The sequence below is a fragment of the Hypanus sabinus genome, chromosome 10 (genome assembly GCF_030144855.1).
Source record: "Hypanus sabinus isolate sHypSab1 chromosome 10, sHypSab1.hap1, whole genome shotgun sequence".
NCBI classification, from domain to species: Eukaryota; Metazoa; Chordata; class Chondrichthyes; order Myliobatiformes; family Dasyatidae; genus Hypanus; species Hypanus sabinus.
In genome coordinates, this window is record NC_082715.1 from 128,699,959 (window position 1) to 128,713,156 (window position 13,198).

At 44.3% G+C, this 13,198-nt stretch overlaps 1 protein-coding gene across 1 annotated transcript in view; it reads right to left on the reverse strand.

Moving 5' to 3' along the window:
* Window positions 1-6,114: 6,114 nt before the first annotated feature.
* Window positions 6,115-13,198, reverse strand: part of slc16a10 (solute carrier family 16 member 10) — a 77,991-nt gene continuing 70,907 nt past the window's right edge. The window contains exon 6 of the mRNA XM_059982933.1: window positions 6,115-10,972. Within this exon, the coding sequence (XP_059838916.1) occupies window positions 10,731-10,972 (242 nt within the window). The 3' untranslated portion in view covers window positions 6,115-10,730. The remainder of the gene's footprint in view (window positions 10,973-13,198) is intronic.

Here is a 13,198-nt window from a genome sequence, read left to right on the forward strand (position 1 = left end):
CTGCCAACGTTCAGCCCATTCTTCTAACCGGCATAAATCTCCCTGCAAGCTTTGAAAATCCACCTCATTATCCACAACACCTCCTACCTTAGTATCATCGGCATGCTTACTAATCCAATTTACCACCCCATCATCCAGATCATTTATGTATATTACAAACAACATTGGGCCCAAAACAGATCCCTGAGGCACCCCGCTAGTCACCGGCCTCCATCCCGATAAACAATTATCCACCACTACTCTCTGGCATCTCCCATCTAGCCACTGTTGAATCCATTTTATTACTCCAGCATTAATACCTAATGACTGAACCTTCTTAACTAACCTTCCATGTGGAACTTTGTCAAAGGCTTTGCTGAAGTCCATATAGACTACATCCACTGCCTTACCCTCGTCAACATTCCTCGTAACTTCTTCAAAAAATTCAATAAGGTTAGTCAAACATGACCTTCCACGCACAAATCCCTGCTGGCTACTTCTAATCAGATCCCGTCTATCCAGATAATTATAAATACTATCTCTAAGAATACTTTCCATTAATTTACCCACCACGGATCTATATGACGGATATAGATAGGGTAGCCCAGGGTTTCTTAACCGGGGTTCCCAGAGAGAAAGCAGAATTTTTTTTTATCTTGATGCTAGTGCCCGCAATGGTGGGCGGTGACCGAACAGCCCCGTTAGTAATCTCGTTAGAGGTCCCACAGCCCAGTGTGGAGGTGCGCTGTGGGACCGCATTTATTTACTTGAGTCCATTCTCAGTGTTTGACGTGAGATAGGGGAAGCCATTGATAATTGGCGAGTGCTGTATCACATGGAGGGGAGGACGGTATGCTGATGGTGGGTCTGTATTGTACAGAGGGGAGGACGGTAGGCTGATGGTGGGTCTGTATTGTATGGAGGGGAGGACGGTAGGCTGATGGTGGGTCTGAATTGTACAGAGGGGAGAATGGTAGGCTGATGGTGGGTCTGAATTGTACAGAGGGGAGGACGGTAGGCTGATGGTGGGTCTGAATTGTACAGAGGGGAGAACGGTAGGCTGATGGTGGGTCTGTATTGTACAGAGGGGAGGACGGTAGGCTGATGGTGGGGCTGTATTGTATGGAGGGGAGGACGGTAGGCTGATGGTGGGGCTGTATTGTATGGAGGGGAGGACGGTAGGCTGATGGTGGGGCTGTATTGTATGGAGGGGAGGACGGTAGGCTGATGGTGGGGCTGTATTGTATGGAGGGGAGGATGGTAGGCTGATGGTGGGTCTGTATTGTATGGAGGGGAGGACGGTAGGCTGATGGTGGGGCTGTATTGTATGGAGGGGAGGACGGTAGGCTGATGGTGGGTCTGTATTGTACAGAGGGGAGAATGGTAGGCTGATGGTGGGGGATGTATTGTATGGAGGGGAGGATGGTAGGCTGATGGTGGGTCTGTATTGTACAGAGGGGAGAATGGTAGGCTGATGGTGGGGGATGTATTGTATGGAGGGGAGGATGGTAGGCTGATGGTGGGTCTGTATTGTACAGAGGGGAGAATGGTAGGCTGATGGTGGGGGATGTATTGTATGGAGGGGAGGATGGTAGGCTGATGGTGGGTCTGTATTGTACAGAGGGGAGAATGGTAGGCTGATGGTGAGGGATGTATTGTATGGAGGGGAGGATGGTAGGCTGATGGTGGGTCTGTATTGTACAGAGGGGAGAATGGTAGGCTGATGGTGAGGGATGTATTGTATGGAGGGGAGGATGGTAGGCTGATGGTGGGTCTGTATTGTACAGAGGGGAGAATGGTAGGCTGATGGTGGGGGCTGTATTGTATGGAGGGGAGGACTGTAGGCTGATGGTGAGGGCTGTATTGTATGGAGGGGAGGACGGTAGGCTGATGGTGGGTCTGTATTGTACAGAGGGGAGGACGGTAGGCTGATGGTGGGTCTGTATTGTATGGAGGGGAGGACGGTAGGCTGATGGTGGGGCTGTATTGTATGGAGGGGAGGACGGTAGGCTGATGGTGGGTCTGTATTGTACAGAGGGGAGGACGGTAGGCTGATGGTGGGGGATGTATTGTACAGAGGGGAGAATGGTAGGCTGATGGTGGGGGATGTATTGTATGGAGGGGAGGATGGTAGGCTGATGGTGGGTCTGTATTGTACAGAGGGGAGAATGGTAGGCTGATGGTGGGGGATGTATTGTATGGAGGGGAGGATGGTAGGCTGATGGTGGGTCTGTATTGTACAGAGGGGAGAATGGTAGGCTGATGGTGGGGGATGTATTGTATGGAGGGGAGGACGGTAGGCTGATGGTGGGTCTGTATTGTACAGAGGGGAGAATGGTAGGCTGATGGTGAGGGCTGTATTGTATGGAGGGGAGGACTGTAGGCTGATGGTGAGGGCTGTATTGTATGGAGGGGAGGACGGTAGGCTGATGGTGGGGGCTGTATTGTATGGAGGGGAGGACTGTAGGCTGATGGTGAGGGCTGTATTATATGGAGGGGAGGACGGTAGGCTGATGGTGGGGGCTGTATTGTATGGAGGGGAGGACGGTAGGCTGATGGTGGGGGCTGTATTGTATGGAGGGGAGGACGGTAGGCTGATGGTGGGTCTGTATTGTACAGAGGGGAGGACGGTAGGCTGATGGTGAGGGCTGTATTGTATGGAGGGGAGGACGGTAGGCTGATGGTGGGGGCTGTATTGTATGGAGGGGAGGACGGTAGGCTGATGAGGAGGCTGAAGTGTATTTTTTGAGCATTGAATGGACTCGCCGAACTTGGGCTGTGACGTCAGCCTCTCTACCCCGACTTCCCTTTATGCCCCATCGACTATGTATGGGAGTGAACAAACTCTACCAGCGTAGTAGAAAATTGGAGGGAAATTCCTTCTTTCTAAAGAAGGAATGTGACTCAGCTGCTGTCGACGTAAACATTACAAAAGGTGAATTGTGTTGGTTTGAAGTGAACTGTATTGTGAAAACTCTGTATTTTTTGTGGTTTTCTCGTTCAGTTATTTACTATGTCTCGATGGGGACGGCAATGGCAGACAGATGTTAACAGCTAAATGTCTAAGGGCAGGACGTATGCGAGGCCACCAGGGAGGACCAGAGGGACAGGGTGCCACAGTAGCGGTTAGCGTTCCCACATTACAGCTCGGGGCATCGGAGCTCAGAGTTCAATTCTAGTGCCCTCTGGAAGAAAGTGTGTACTTTCTTTCCATGTTCGCATGGGCTTCCTCCAGTTTCCTCCCAGAGTCCAAAGGGTTAAATTGGTGCTCTATCTCTAAATAAAAATAAAATCTTGATGTTCAAGTCTATGGATCCCTGAAACTGGCAGCACAGGAAGAAGGCATGTGGGAAATTACCTTCATAAGAAAGAGCGTGGAATATCAGAGCAGGGTAGTGTTATGACACAAGTTTCTAGGAAGCAGAATTAGACCGTTCAGCCCATCAAGCCTGTTCTGCTAATCATGGCTAATCCGTTTTCCTTTCAGCGCCATTCTCCCGCTTTCTCGCTGTAACCTTCGGTGCCCTGACTGGTGAGGACCCTATCAGTGGCCAGGCCCCCACACAGACGGATGTGGCAATGAATTCCCACACCCTCCGGCTCAAGAAAGTTCTTCTTATCTTTATTCTAAATGGATATCCATCTATCTTGAATCCATTTTATTACTCCAGCATTAATACCTAATGACTGAACCTTCTTAACTAACCTTCCATGTGGAACTTTGTCAAAGGCTTTGCTGAAGTCCATATAGACTACATCCACAGACCAGGAAACACAGACTGATGAGCCTGACTTTATGTGTGGGGAAGTTACTGGAAGGAATTCTGAGGGACAAGATCTTCCATCACTCGTATAGTCAAGGCCTGATCAGGAATCGTCAGCTTGATTTTGTGTGGAGATGTCTTGTCGGGTGAACCTTTTGGAGTTTTTTGAAGATGAAGATGATAGATGAAGGTAAGGCAGTGAATGTTGTCTACATGGACTTCAGTAAGGTCCTGGACAAGCTCCTGCATGGCCAGCTGATCTCAATGGTTAGGTCGCAAAAGATTCAGAAGCCAGCAACGTAGTTCAGATTTGGCTTAGTGATAGGAAGCAAAGAGCGTTGACGGTAATCTCTCTGACTATTGGCTCGTGGCTAGTAGGGTCTGTGGTCTCCAGAACTGCTGTATAAAGAAATTGTCCCTTGGATTCCTTTGAAATCTTTCACTTCTCACCTGAAACCCACCCTCAAGCTTTTGATTCCTTTTCCCTTGTGCACATTCACTCTGTCTGAACCCCACATAATCTTACACACCAATAAGCTCACCCCCATTTCCTCAAGGTCCAGGGAACCAAGTCCTTGCTAGGCCACCCCCTCCCTATATCTCAGGCCTGAGGCAGGGCAAGGTTCTCAGAAACACAAGAGATTCTGTAGATGTTGGAAATCCAGAATAACACACACAAAATTCTGGAGGAACTCAGGTCAGGCAGCATGGAGTGGAGTAAAGAGTTGACATCTCAGGCCAAGACCCTTCATCAGGACAACTTTGTACTCTTTCCAGTTAAGGTAATCTTTCCACTCTTTAAATGTTATATTCAATGTGCAAACATCTAGTATTTTTTATGTTTAGTTTGAATTTCAGCATATAGAATTAGTGGCTACTTCATTAGGTAGAGAAGGTACCTATAAAGGAACAATAGAGTGTATTTCCGTATGTTTGTGGTCTTCTGCTGTAGCCCATCCACTTCAAGGTTCAACAGGTTGTGTGTTTTGAGTTGCCCTTCTGCACACCTCTGTTGTAATGCATGGTTGTTTGAACTATTGTTGCCCACCTGCCCCCTCCTATGGAAATCAATGGTCAGGCTGTGACTGTGGTTGAGTCATTTTATGCTCATCACTACAAAAGCCCAGCAGAGGTTGTTCTCCCTATACCAGTTTAGGAAACTTATTGTCTCAGGGCATATCCTGATGGATTTTTACTGAGCCATCATTGACAGGGTTGTGACCACCTTATCACTGTTATGATATTGTCCTGTGCTTTATGAACCACAATCAGTTCTGGTCTGTCTCACCTACTGGCAATAAAGGGATTTCAATTCTTATTGTCAGCTTGAACCAGTCTGGCTATTCTGCTCCGACCTCTCTCATTGACAGAGCGTTTTCACTCACTGGATGTTTTATTTTTGTTTCTCACACCATTGTCTACACAAACTCCAGAAACTGTTGTCTGTGAAACTCCCAGATCAGCTGTTTCTGAGATACTCAAACCACCCTGTCTGGCACCAAAATTCACATTCCTTCCATATTCTGATGGTTTGGTCAGATTAAAAAAAAACTGAACCTCTTGACCACGTCTGTATGCTTTTATGCTTTAGAGTTGCTGCCACATGATTGGCTGATGAAATATTTAATTAATGAGTTGTACAGGTGTACCTAATAAAATAGCCATCAACATACATTACCTCTTCATTCTTTGGGATCTGCATCACTGACAAGGCCAGCATTTATTGCCCATCCCTAAACCTCTGTGCTTGAGTCACCCACCACTTTGATTCAGCAGAAACCAGCAGATTTCTCTCCTATCAGGAATTAGTTAACAATGATAATGGTTTTACAATTGTCATTACTAATGTTTAATTTAATTCCAGAGCATTAATTATTAAAGCTCCACAGCTGCCATGGTGAGTTTGTGAACCTGGATCTCTGAATTGTTGGTTCTAACCTCCAGATGAGTAAATGTGTCAATGCATAATTGATACACCAAACCATTCCACGCAGCTACAGCTGCCTTGAGGACATGTAGACAATCTCTTCCGGGTCACCCACTGAATTGATACTCCCAGGCTCAATACACACGGCAACAATGGTGGGGAGAACTGTCCGCTGTCAGCAATTCCATCCACTGCGTGCATGCGTCAGGACATCTTATTAACACAGTAAGATACAGGGATCTTCTCCGTGATGATTTACAGAAAACGTTGCACAAAAGTAACACCTGCAACTGTTCTGGTTTTGTCAAGGGCTCATCCTTCAGCGAGGCAAGACTGAAATAAAAGGATGCATCAGCTGTATACCGTCTCTTCTCCACTCTCCTCACCAGCTCCAAAGTCAATGCAAGCCACGTTTTGTTGCAAGTAACTACACACACATTCAAGTTCAATTTTATATTTTATTGCATATTTCCAATTTAGGTGTTCCTCTCAGAAACAAGTAGTATTACTAGAAAAAAATCCTTGAATTCCATTTGCTCTTAAACAGATTGTTCTTCACAAGTTTAATTGATTTTTTTTTTAAAAATCCAAAAATTCAGATAAAATAATGACATATGGTATGATTCACAAAAATGATCTGAGGACTGCACGTTACAGCACATATTGTAAATATGCATTTTCCATGTTGGTAAATGATTTTACCAGTATACAGATAACCTGCTTCTCTTGTAAACTTATTTTCACTGAAGTTATTGCAATTATTAGCAGATTCAAACTTTGCATAATAGCAAAGAAGCAACAATTAATGAATGATTAAACGACAAATGCAGTCTTTCAGTTGCAGGGAACGCCTTGTAACGCCTGCCTAAAATTCTTGACTGAATGTGGAGTTTACCAAATAACACAAACCCAGACGATCATTGACGGTAAATTTAGGGCACGTTAATGATTGACACCTTCAGCAGCGAGCATCGGGTAAGAAACCCACCACAGGTTAACACAATGACAGGAGTTTACAACATGACACTTTCTGACAATGAGAATAGCAAGAGAGAATTTGCTTGATCAAAGTGCATACCTTTTTAAGCAAAACATTGATTCAAAGTTACTGAGGACAGCTACATAGATTTGAGAAAAGATTAACAAGTAATTTCAACAGCACCTGCTCATAATTTGGGATTTTTAAATTTTTTTTTAACTACACAAATCAAAATTCCTAACTGGACTAAAGTAAAATACAACGGACAGTGCGGAAACCAGTTCCACCACAAAAGGCATGATATCATTAACAAACAGCAGTTTGTCATATTGCAATGCTTGACAATCATGTTACAGAAAGTCAAGAGCATTTAGCCAATGATCAGCAATGAGCTCCTTAGAATGTCGGAATAAAAAATACATCCAAGGTATTCCAACACAGTTGTCATTATACTCCTGTCTTTAAGCTTCTGAATGGATGAGAATAACTAGAATGGAGACTCTGAAATGTTGGGACTCTATAATTGGTTGTAGCAGTTATGTAAATGCCTGTGCTAACAGACTCTATGCTACCTGAAAGTTCAAATGGACATAACTGTACTTGACACTAACACACACTGAGATAACACACTCAGATATCTGCACACCTCAAACTTGACCTTCTGTGGATCTTTAAAAGCACATGGCAAACGCATGTCCTCCTGCTACAGCCAGCCGGCCATGGCATCTTGCATCCATTCACCACGGCAGAAATCATCACTATCTGCCCTGCAACTTAACGTTTGCACAAGTAGTTGCAGCACAGGAGATGCAACATCTGCATTCTTTTCTGTTTACAACTTCATCAAAAAATAGGGAGAGACCTTTACCCTACTCTTGGTAGCATTCAATCGAGGTTCAAACTGCTTAGTGTGAGTGATATCATTTTACCGGTCAATAATGTTAGAAAGATCTACATTTTCTAAGATGAGACCTGTTGTTCTTTTCCAAACACAGGTTTCTGTCTTTGTTGCTTCCATGTGGAACCAAATTAATTGGGAACGATCCCTTCATAACTATAGTTGGTCTCCAAAGATCACCTGGCTGGATCCAGGAACTTCATCAATTACCATTGCTCTGAATGAATTTCTCAAGAAATTACAACACACATACTTTAAAATGCTCTAGGATATTTGGTACACACTATACACTCGAAACCAAGTAATAATTTACTTCTTCATTGAATGCATCTAAAACAAAACTTCTCTTCTTTGGAATGTTTCAATTTGTGGCAACCTCTGACCAACATAAAACCCACCACGAGGTTAAGTTTCCAAATGATGACTATTATTACAAAAATAAAAGAATCACCCTGCAATATTTATTCACTTGCAGTCACTTGTGCTGACCTTCTGCGATGCAATTAGACTTTACACGCAGGAGGTGCGCTGGCATTGTTGAGATTGGATTGCACAAAAACACGCAGCTGCCTCAGGCCTGAGATAAAATGTGGCGGATGTGGTTTGCAATGCTCACACCATCTGAGTGCTTTTTCCACATGCCGTACCTGCAAAATCAAAGGGTCTGTTCTGTCGTGGGCTCTTAAATGCAGGGAATTAAGAGGCTAATGGAGCAAATTTCAAAGAGTAATCCCAAGGCAGCCTTTAGCTTTGGTTTGTAAGGGTGCTAGGAAGGGGCATTATAACAGGTGTTGAAGACCCCAGCTAAAAGCTGGGATGAATGGAGTTGAGAGGGGGCAGTGATGGATCAGGATGGATACACTGGGCAGTCAATGAGAGGTCAAAGATTGGAAAAGGGAGTGACAATAGAGTCCCAGACAAATGGAGAGGTCTGGAAGGCCATTGCACACTCACAACTGATGAGTTGAGTAGGCCTGGATCCTTGAGTCTACATACTCAATAGATGAGCTTAGTTGTTGGGATTCATCTTGGGGACATTATGCCTTTATGAGATGAACTCACCATGAATATTGTGGTTCTAGCCTCTAGAGAGGTTCAGTGTGGGCAAAATATTAGTGAATTTAATTGGTATAGTCTATAGATGCCAATGTACTTTGGAGTATATTATATACTAACTTAAAATAACTTCAGTAATATACAAGTTATATATATATATATTTCTTTAAATTGAAGAACTGTACACACCTCAGAATGAGTTGATTGGGAGAGGCGATGAAACATGACTAGTGTATTAAAGAAATTTGTACATTGTGGGCCATCTGTATACACGTCAGATGACAGTACACACCAGTGTAGAGTCGTTTTCTACCTAACAATTCTGCGAAGATTTGTAGTTTTTGATTCTCCCCTTTCACCACCACCCCCGTGGCAGGTGATCTAGGGAAACATCTCAGACCTTTTGATAGACTAGTAAGAAATAAATCAGTGTGCAATACATTATTTATGATGCAGTTGCAAAAAACTGAGCCAAATTCCTGTTCTGCTGAGTGGCTAGGCATATACACTGAGCTCGAACGCAATTATATAAACAGACATTATATTTTTAAAAAAAACTTGCTCTCCACCTCCCCACCCAATCCAATGTCTTCATTACTTTAATCAAATGCTTCAGTTTGCAGTGGCTGCATAGCTCAAATCAGATGAGGTAGTCTACTGATACTGTATGTATGGGAACTGTTCAAAAAGTGTATAGGTCAGTTCATGTCAGACAACAGGTGCATAAACCTATCTTCGATACATCAGCAATAGAGGTGGGGAGAGCTCGAGTAGTGAGCAGCGGCTTGGGTAGCAGCAGGACAATAAACCATTTCCCCCCTCAGGAGTCTGCACCCAATCTAAAAAACTTTGCTTACTTTGAATAAAATATTCAATTTCTACAAAACTACAAACAGAAAAAGGTGATCTTTAAGGAATCAATTGATTGCATATTCTAAATCATGACTGCTTCATTACAATGAATACTCAGTGTAAACGTATTTAGCAAGTCAATTGTGTTTTGGCAATATGGTCACAATAAAGTTTGCCTCCCTTTGTTTTAATTCATGTAGTAGTGGTTTGCCCCGTCTTGTTCCACATCGCATTCCCCCCAGCTGCAGTTTTACTGCGCAGAGGTGCTCCGGTACGGCCGAGGCAGTGTCATTGGCAGGTCTGGAGAAGACGGAAACAGCCGTGGGTCAGCTCAGCAGTCCAGCCTGACCTCGGTAAGACTCGGCCGGTGTGTAACCCGGCTACGTGGCAAGGCTGGGTGTTAACTGCCTTTACTGGCGTCGACCCTACATGTCAGGATAAGCCCGAATTCAGACTTGCAGAAAGCTTCTTTCAGAGGAAAAGCACCAATCCCAAAACGAACACAGTTCCAACAAGACCGATGGCAGTGAACACTGGTGGCAGGCGGGTGGTGTAGTGGGAGGCTTTCAACCATTTGAAGCATCAGGCAGTCACAGGAGCCCCCTGACCACCATGTGGAAGCTTGCTCACCATCCCACACGTCAGCAATACTCATTGTTCACCACCGATTCTTCCCTCTCCCACCGGGCCAGGTCAGCGCCAACACCTTCAAAATTTTATATTGGAAAGTAAAGTCACATCAGGAATTTCCAGTTATCCCAGGAGTAAGTAACCACACTGAGCTCCCGGACAATTCCCCCACGGTATTTAAGATTCTAAATTTATGGAGCTTTTTTTTTTGCAGGAAATTTGACAATATACTCACTTCGAAAAATTCAAAAATGCGGCTTCCAGTTAAATATAGCGTCTCGCTAATAGATCACAGACCAGTTGGACTGTTCCTGAGGACGTTATTGCTCTTTGTAATCAGCCTCTCCTCAGAATACTTGGAGGCATAATCAAGTAAACTAGATCAACAGTGATACTGTTATAAACTTAGCTTTGATTGGAGAACAACAATGAAGTTCAAGAAGTTAAATTAGAGAAAATAGCCAAAAGTACAACTTATCCAATAATCCTTCCCTAAACAGAATTATACATTTAAAAGATTTGTCATTGGTGTAGATTTTCCCCACAGAGAATTCCTAATAGTTTGTTGTGATAGCAAGAGAAGTTCACATAAAATAATCTGTAAAACCGTGAACACTGTCGGGTCTGACGGGAGGAACCGTGACGTCAAATAGAGGTTGCACATTCCTTCTGTGGTTCGTCACTGTTCTGCAGGGGGGCGTTTCTGGAATTCTGATCCAGCATCTTGGCTGCAGTTTCTCCCGCCAGTTCCGCCTGCTGTTCCTGTCGCTTGCGCTTCTTGTATTGGATCCATGGGATGGCACAGAGGATAGAACCTCCGATGAACGGCGGCACGCCGGCCAGGTAAAAGGCAAGATTGTAGTTCCCCAGAGTGTCACGCAGAAAGCCTGGTGAGGGAAGGGAGGGAAATGAGTCAAGTTGGGACAGTCTTACTTCATTCATCTATCAGGGCAATTCCTCAATACTGCGTGCTCAGCCCCCAAATTTCTTTTTTAAGTGATTTCCATATAATCATAGGGTTGACTGTTACAGCATTTCACCCGTTGATTCCATGACAGTTCTTAACAGAGCGACTCCATCCACCCAATTCGACCACTCCTCGAGTTCAGCAAATGACGTTTGATCACTTTGTGAAAAGCCCGAGACCCAGCGTTGGAACTGCCATAATCCCACTAGTTACAGCTTGCCAGCCCTTGAATGATCTGTTTGGTCTCACACTGCACTCTCTGCGCCATCTACACCAATCCATTCCCCCAAATTCTACGTGCCCTTTTGGAAATCCAAATACTCTGCACCCCACTGGTTCCCCCCCCCCATCTATTTGTCACATTCTCGAAGAGTTCCAGCAGATTTATGAAATAGAATTTACATTTCTTAAGTTCCCCTCGACTCAGCTCAACTCTAAAGGTGCTCTGTTAGTAAATACTTCTCCCCGTTCCCGTTTGAAAAGTCAGGGTGGACCCCGTTTTCCATCACCCACACAGGCAGAAAGTTCCAGATTATAATCAGTCTCCACATAAAACTTTGCATTTTAACTGTTACTTTGTGTCAGTTTAACAAATTCTCCAAGTCCCATTTCCCTTGTAACAAACCACAAACTGCACCAGTTTCCTCCTTATATAACAAATGATAGGCAGAGAGATCACATTTGAATTTCAGTTCTGAGAGGCACTAGCACATTCCTGGGTGGGTTCATGAAAATCCCGGTTCGGTTCTAAATCTTAAAGAACAAAGAACAATACAGCACAGCACAGGCCATTTGGCCCACAATGTTGTGCCGACCCTTAAACCCGACCCCTCCCATATAACCCCCCACCTTAAATTCCTCCATATACCTGTCTAGTAGTCTCTTAAATTTCACTAGTGTATCTGCCTCCACCACTGACTCAGGTAGTGCACTCCACACGCCAACCACTCTCTGAGTGAAAAACCTTCCTCTAATATCCCCCTTGAACTTCCCACCCCTTATCTTAAAGCCATGTCCTCTTGTACTGAGCAGTGGTGCCCTGGGGAAGAGGCTCTGGCTGTCCACTCTGTCTATTCCTCTTAATATCTCCTAGACCTCTATCATGTCTCCTCTCATTCTCCTTCTCGCCAAAGAATAAAGCCCTAGCTCCGTTAATCTCGGATAATGCACACTCTCAAAACCAGGCAGCATCCTGGTAAATCTCCTCTAACCTTTTCCAATGCTCACCTCAAGTACTTAAGGTAGCATAAAAGCAATATTTGCTTTTCTTTATTACAAATCAGCCATTCTGGAAATCTGAGCTAGTCTCATTTACCAGCCTTTAGCCCTTATTTTCTTAAGCATTCCTATACCTTCACTGTCCAAATGCCTTTTAAAAGTCATAATTACACCAGCCTTGACAACTCCTCAGGTAGCTCGACTCATATACCCACCACATTTCATGTGGAGAAAAGTTGCCCTTCAGGACTTCAAAATCTTTTCCCTTCCACTTTGAATTTATGTCCTGTAGTTTTAGATTCTCCCACCCTAAGTAAAAGACTATCTGTGCCCATCGTTATTTTAGCCTCTATACTTCCCAGCCACCTATAGAAAGGATAATGTATGGTGACCAATTAACGTATCAAACTACTTGCTCAGAAGAATGATTTTGGGAATGAAAGTTAACATATGAGGAGCGTTTGATGGATTTGGCCCTCTACTCACTGAAGTTCAGAAGAATGAGGAGAGAATCTCATTAAAACCTATTGAAGATGGAAAGCCCTAGATGGAGTGGATATTTCCTATCTAAGACCAGAGGGCACAAACTCAGGATGGTGGGATGCCCATATAGAATGGAAATGAGGAGGAATTTCTTTAGCCAGAGAGTGGTGAATCTGGAATTCATTGCTACAGATGGTTGTGCAGGTGCAGTCACTGAGTGCATTTAAAGCAGAGGTTGTTGACAATTTCTTGACTGGGTTGAGAGAGAAGGTAAATCAGCTATGATCAAATCGTAGAGCATACTCAATGCGACGAATGGCCTAATTTGCCAGTCTGTCTTATGGTCTCATTGAGTGGCTACGGCAGACTATCCCTTTATAAGATTATGAGGCAGATCAAGTAGACAGGGAGCTTCCTCCCCCCCACCCCCCGGGGGTAGAAATGT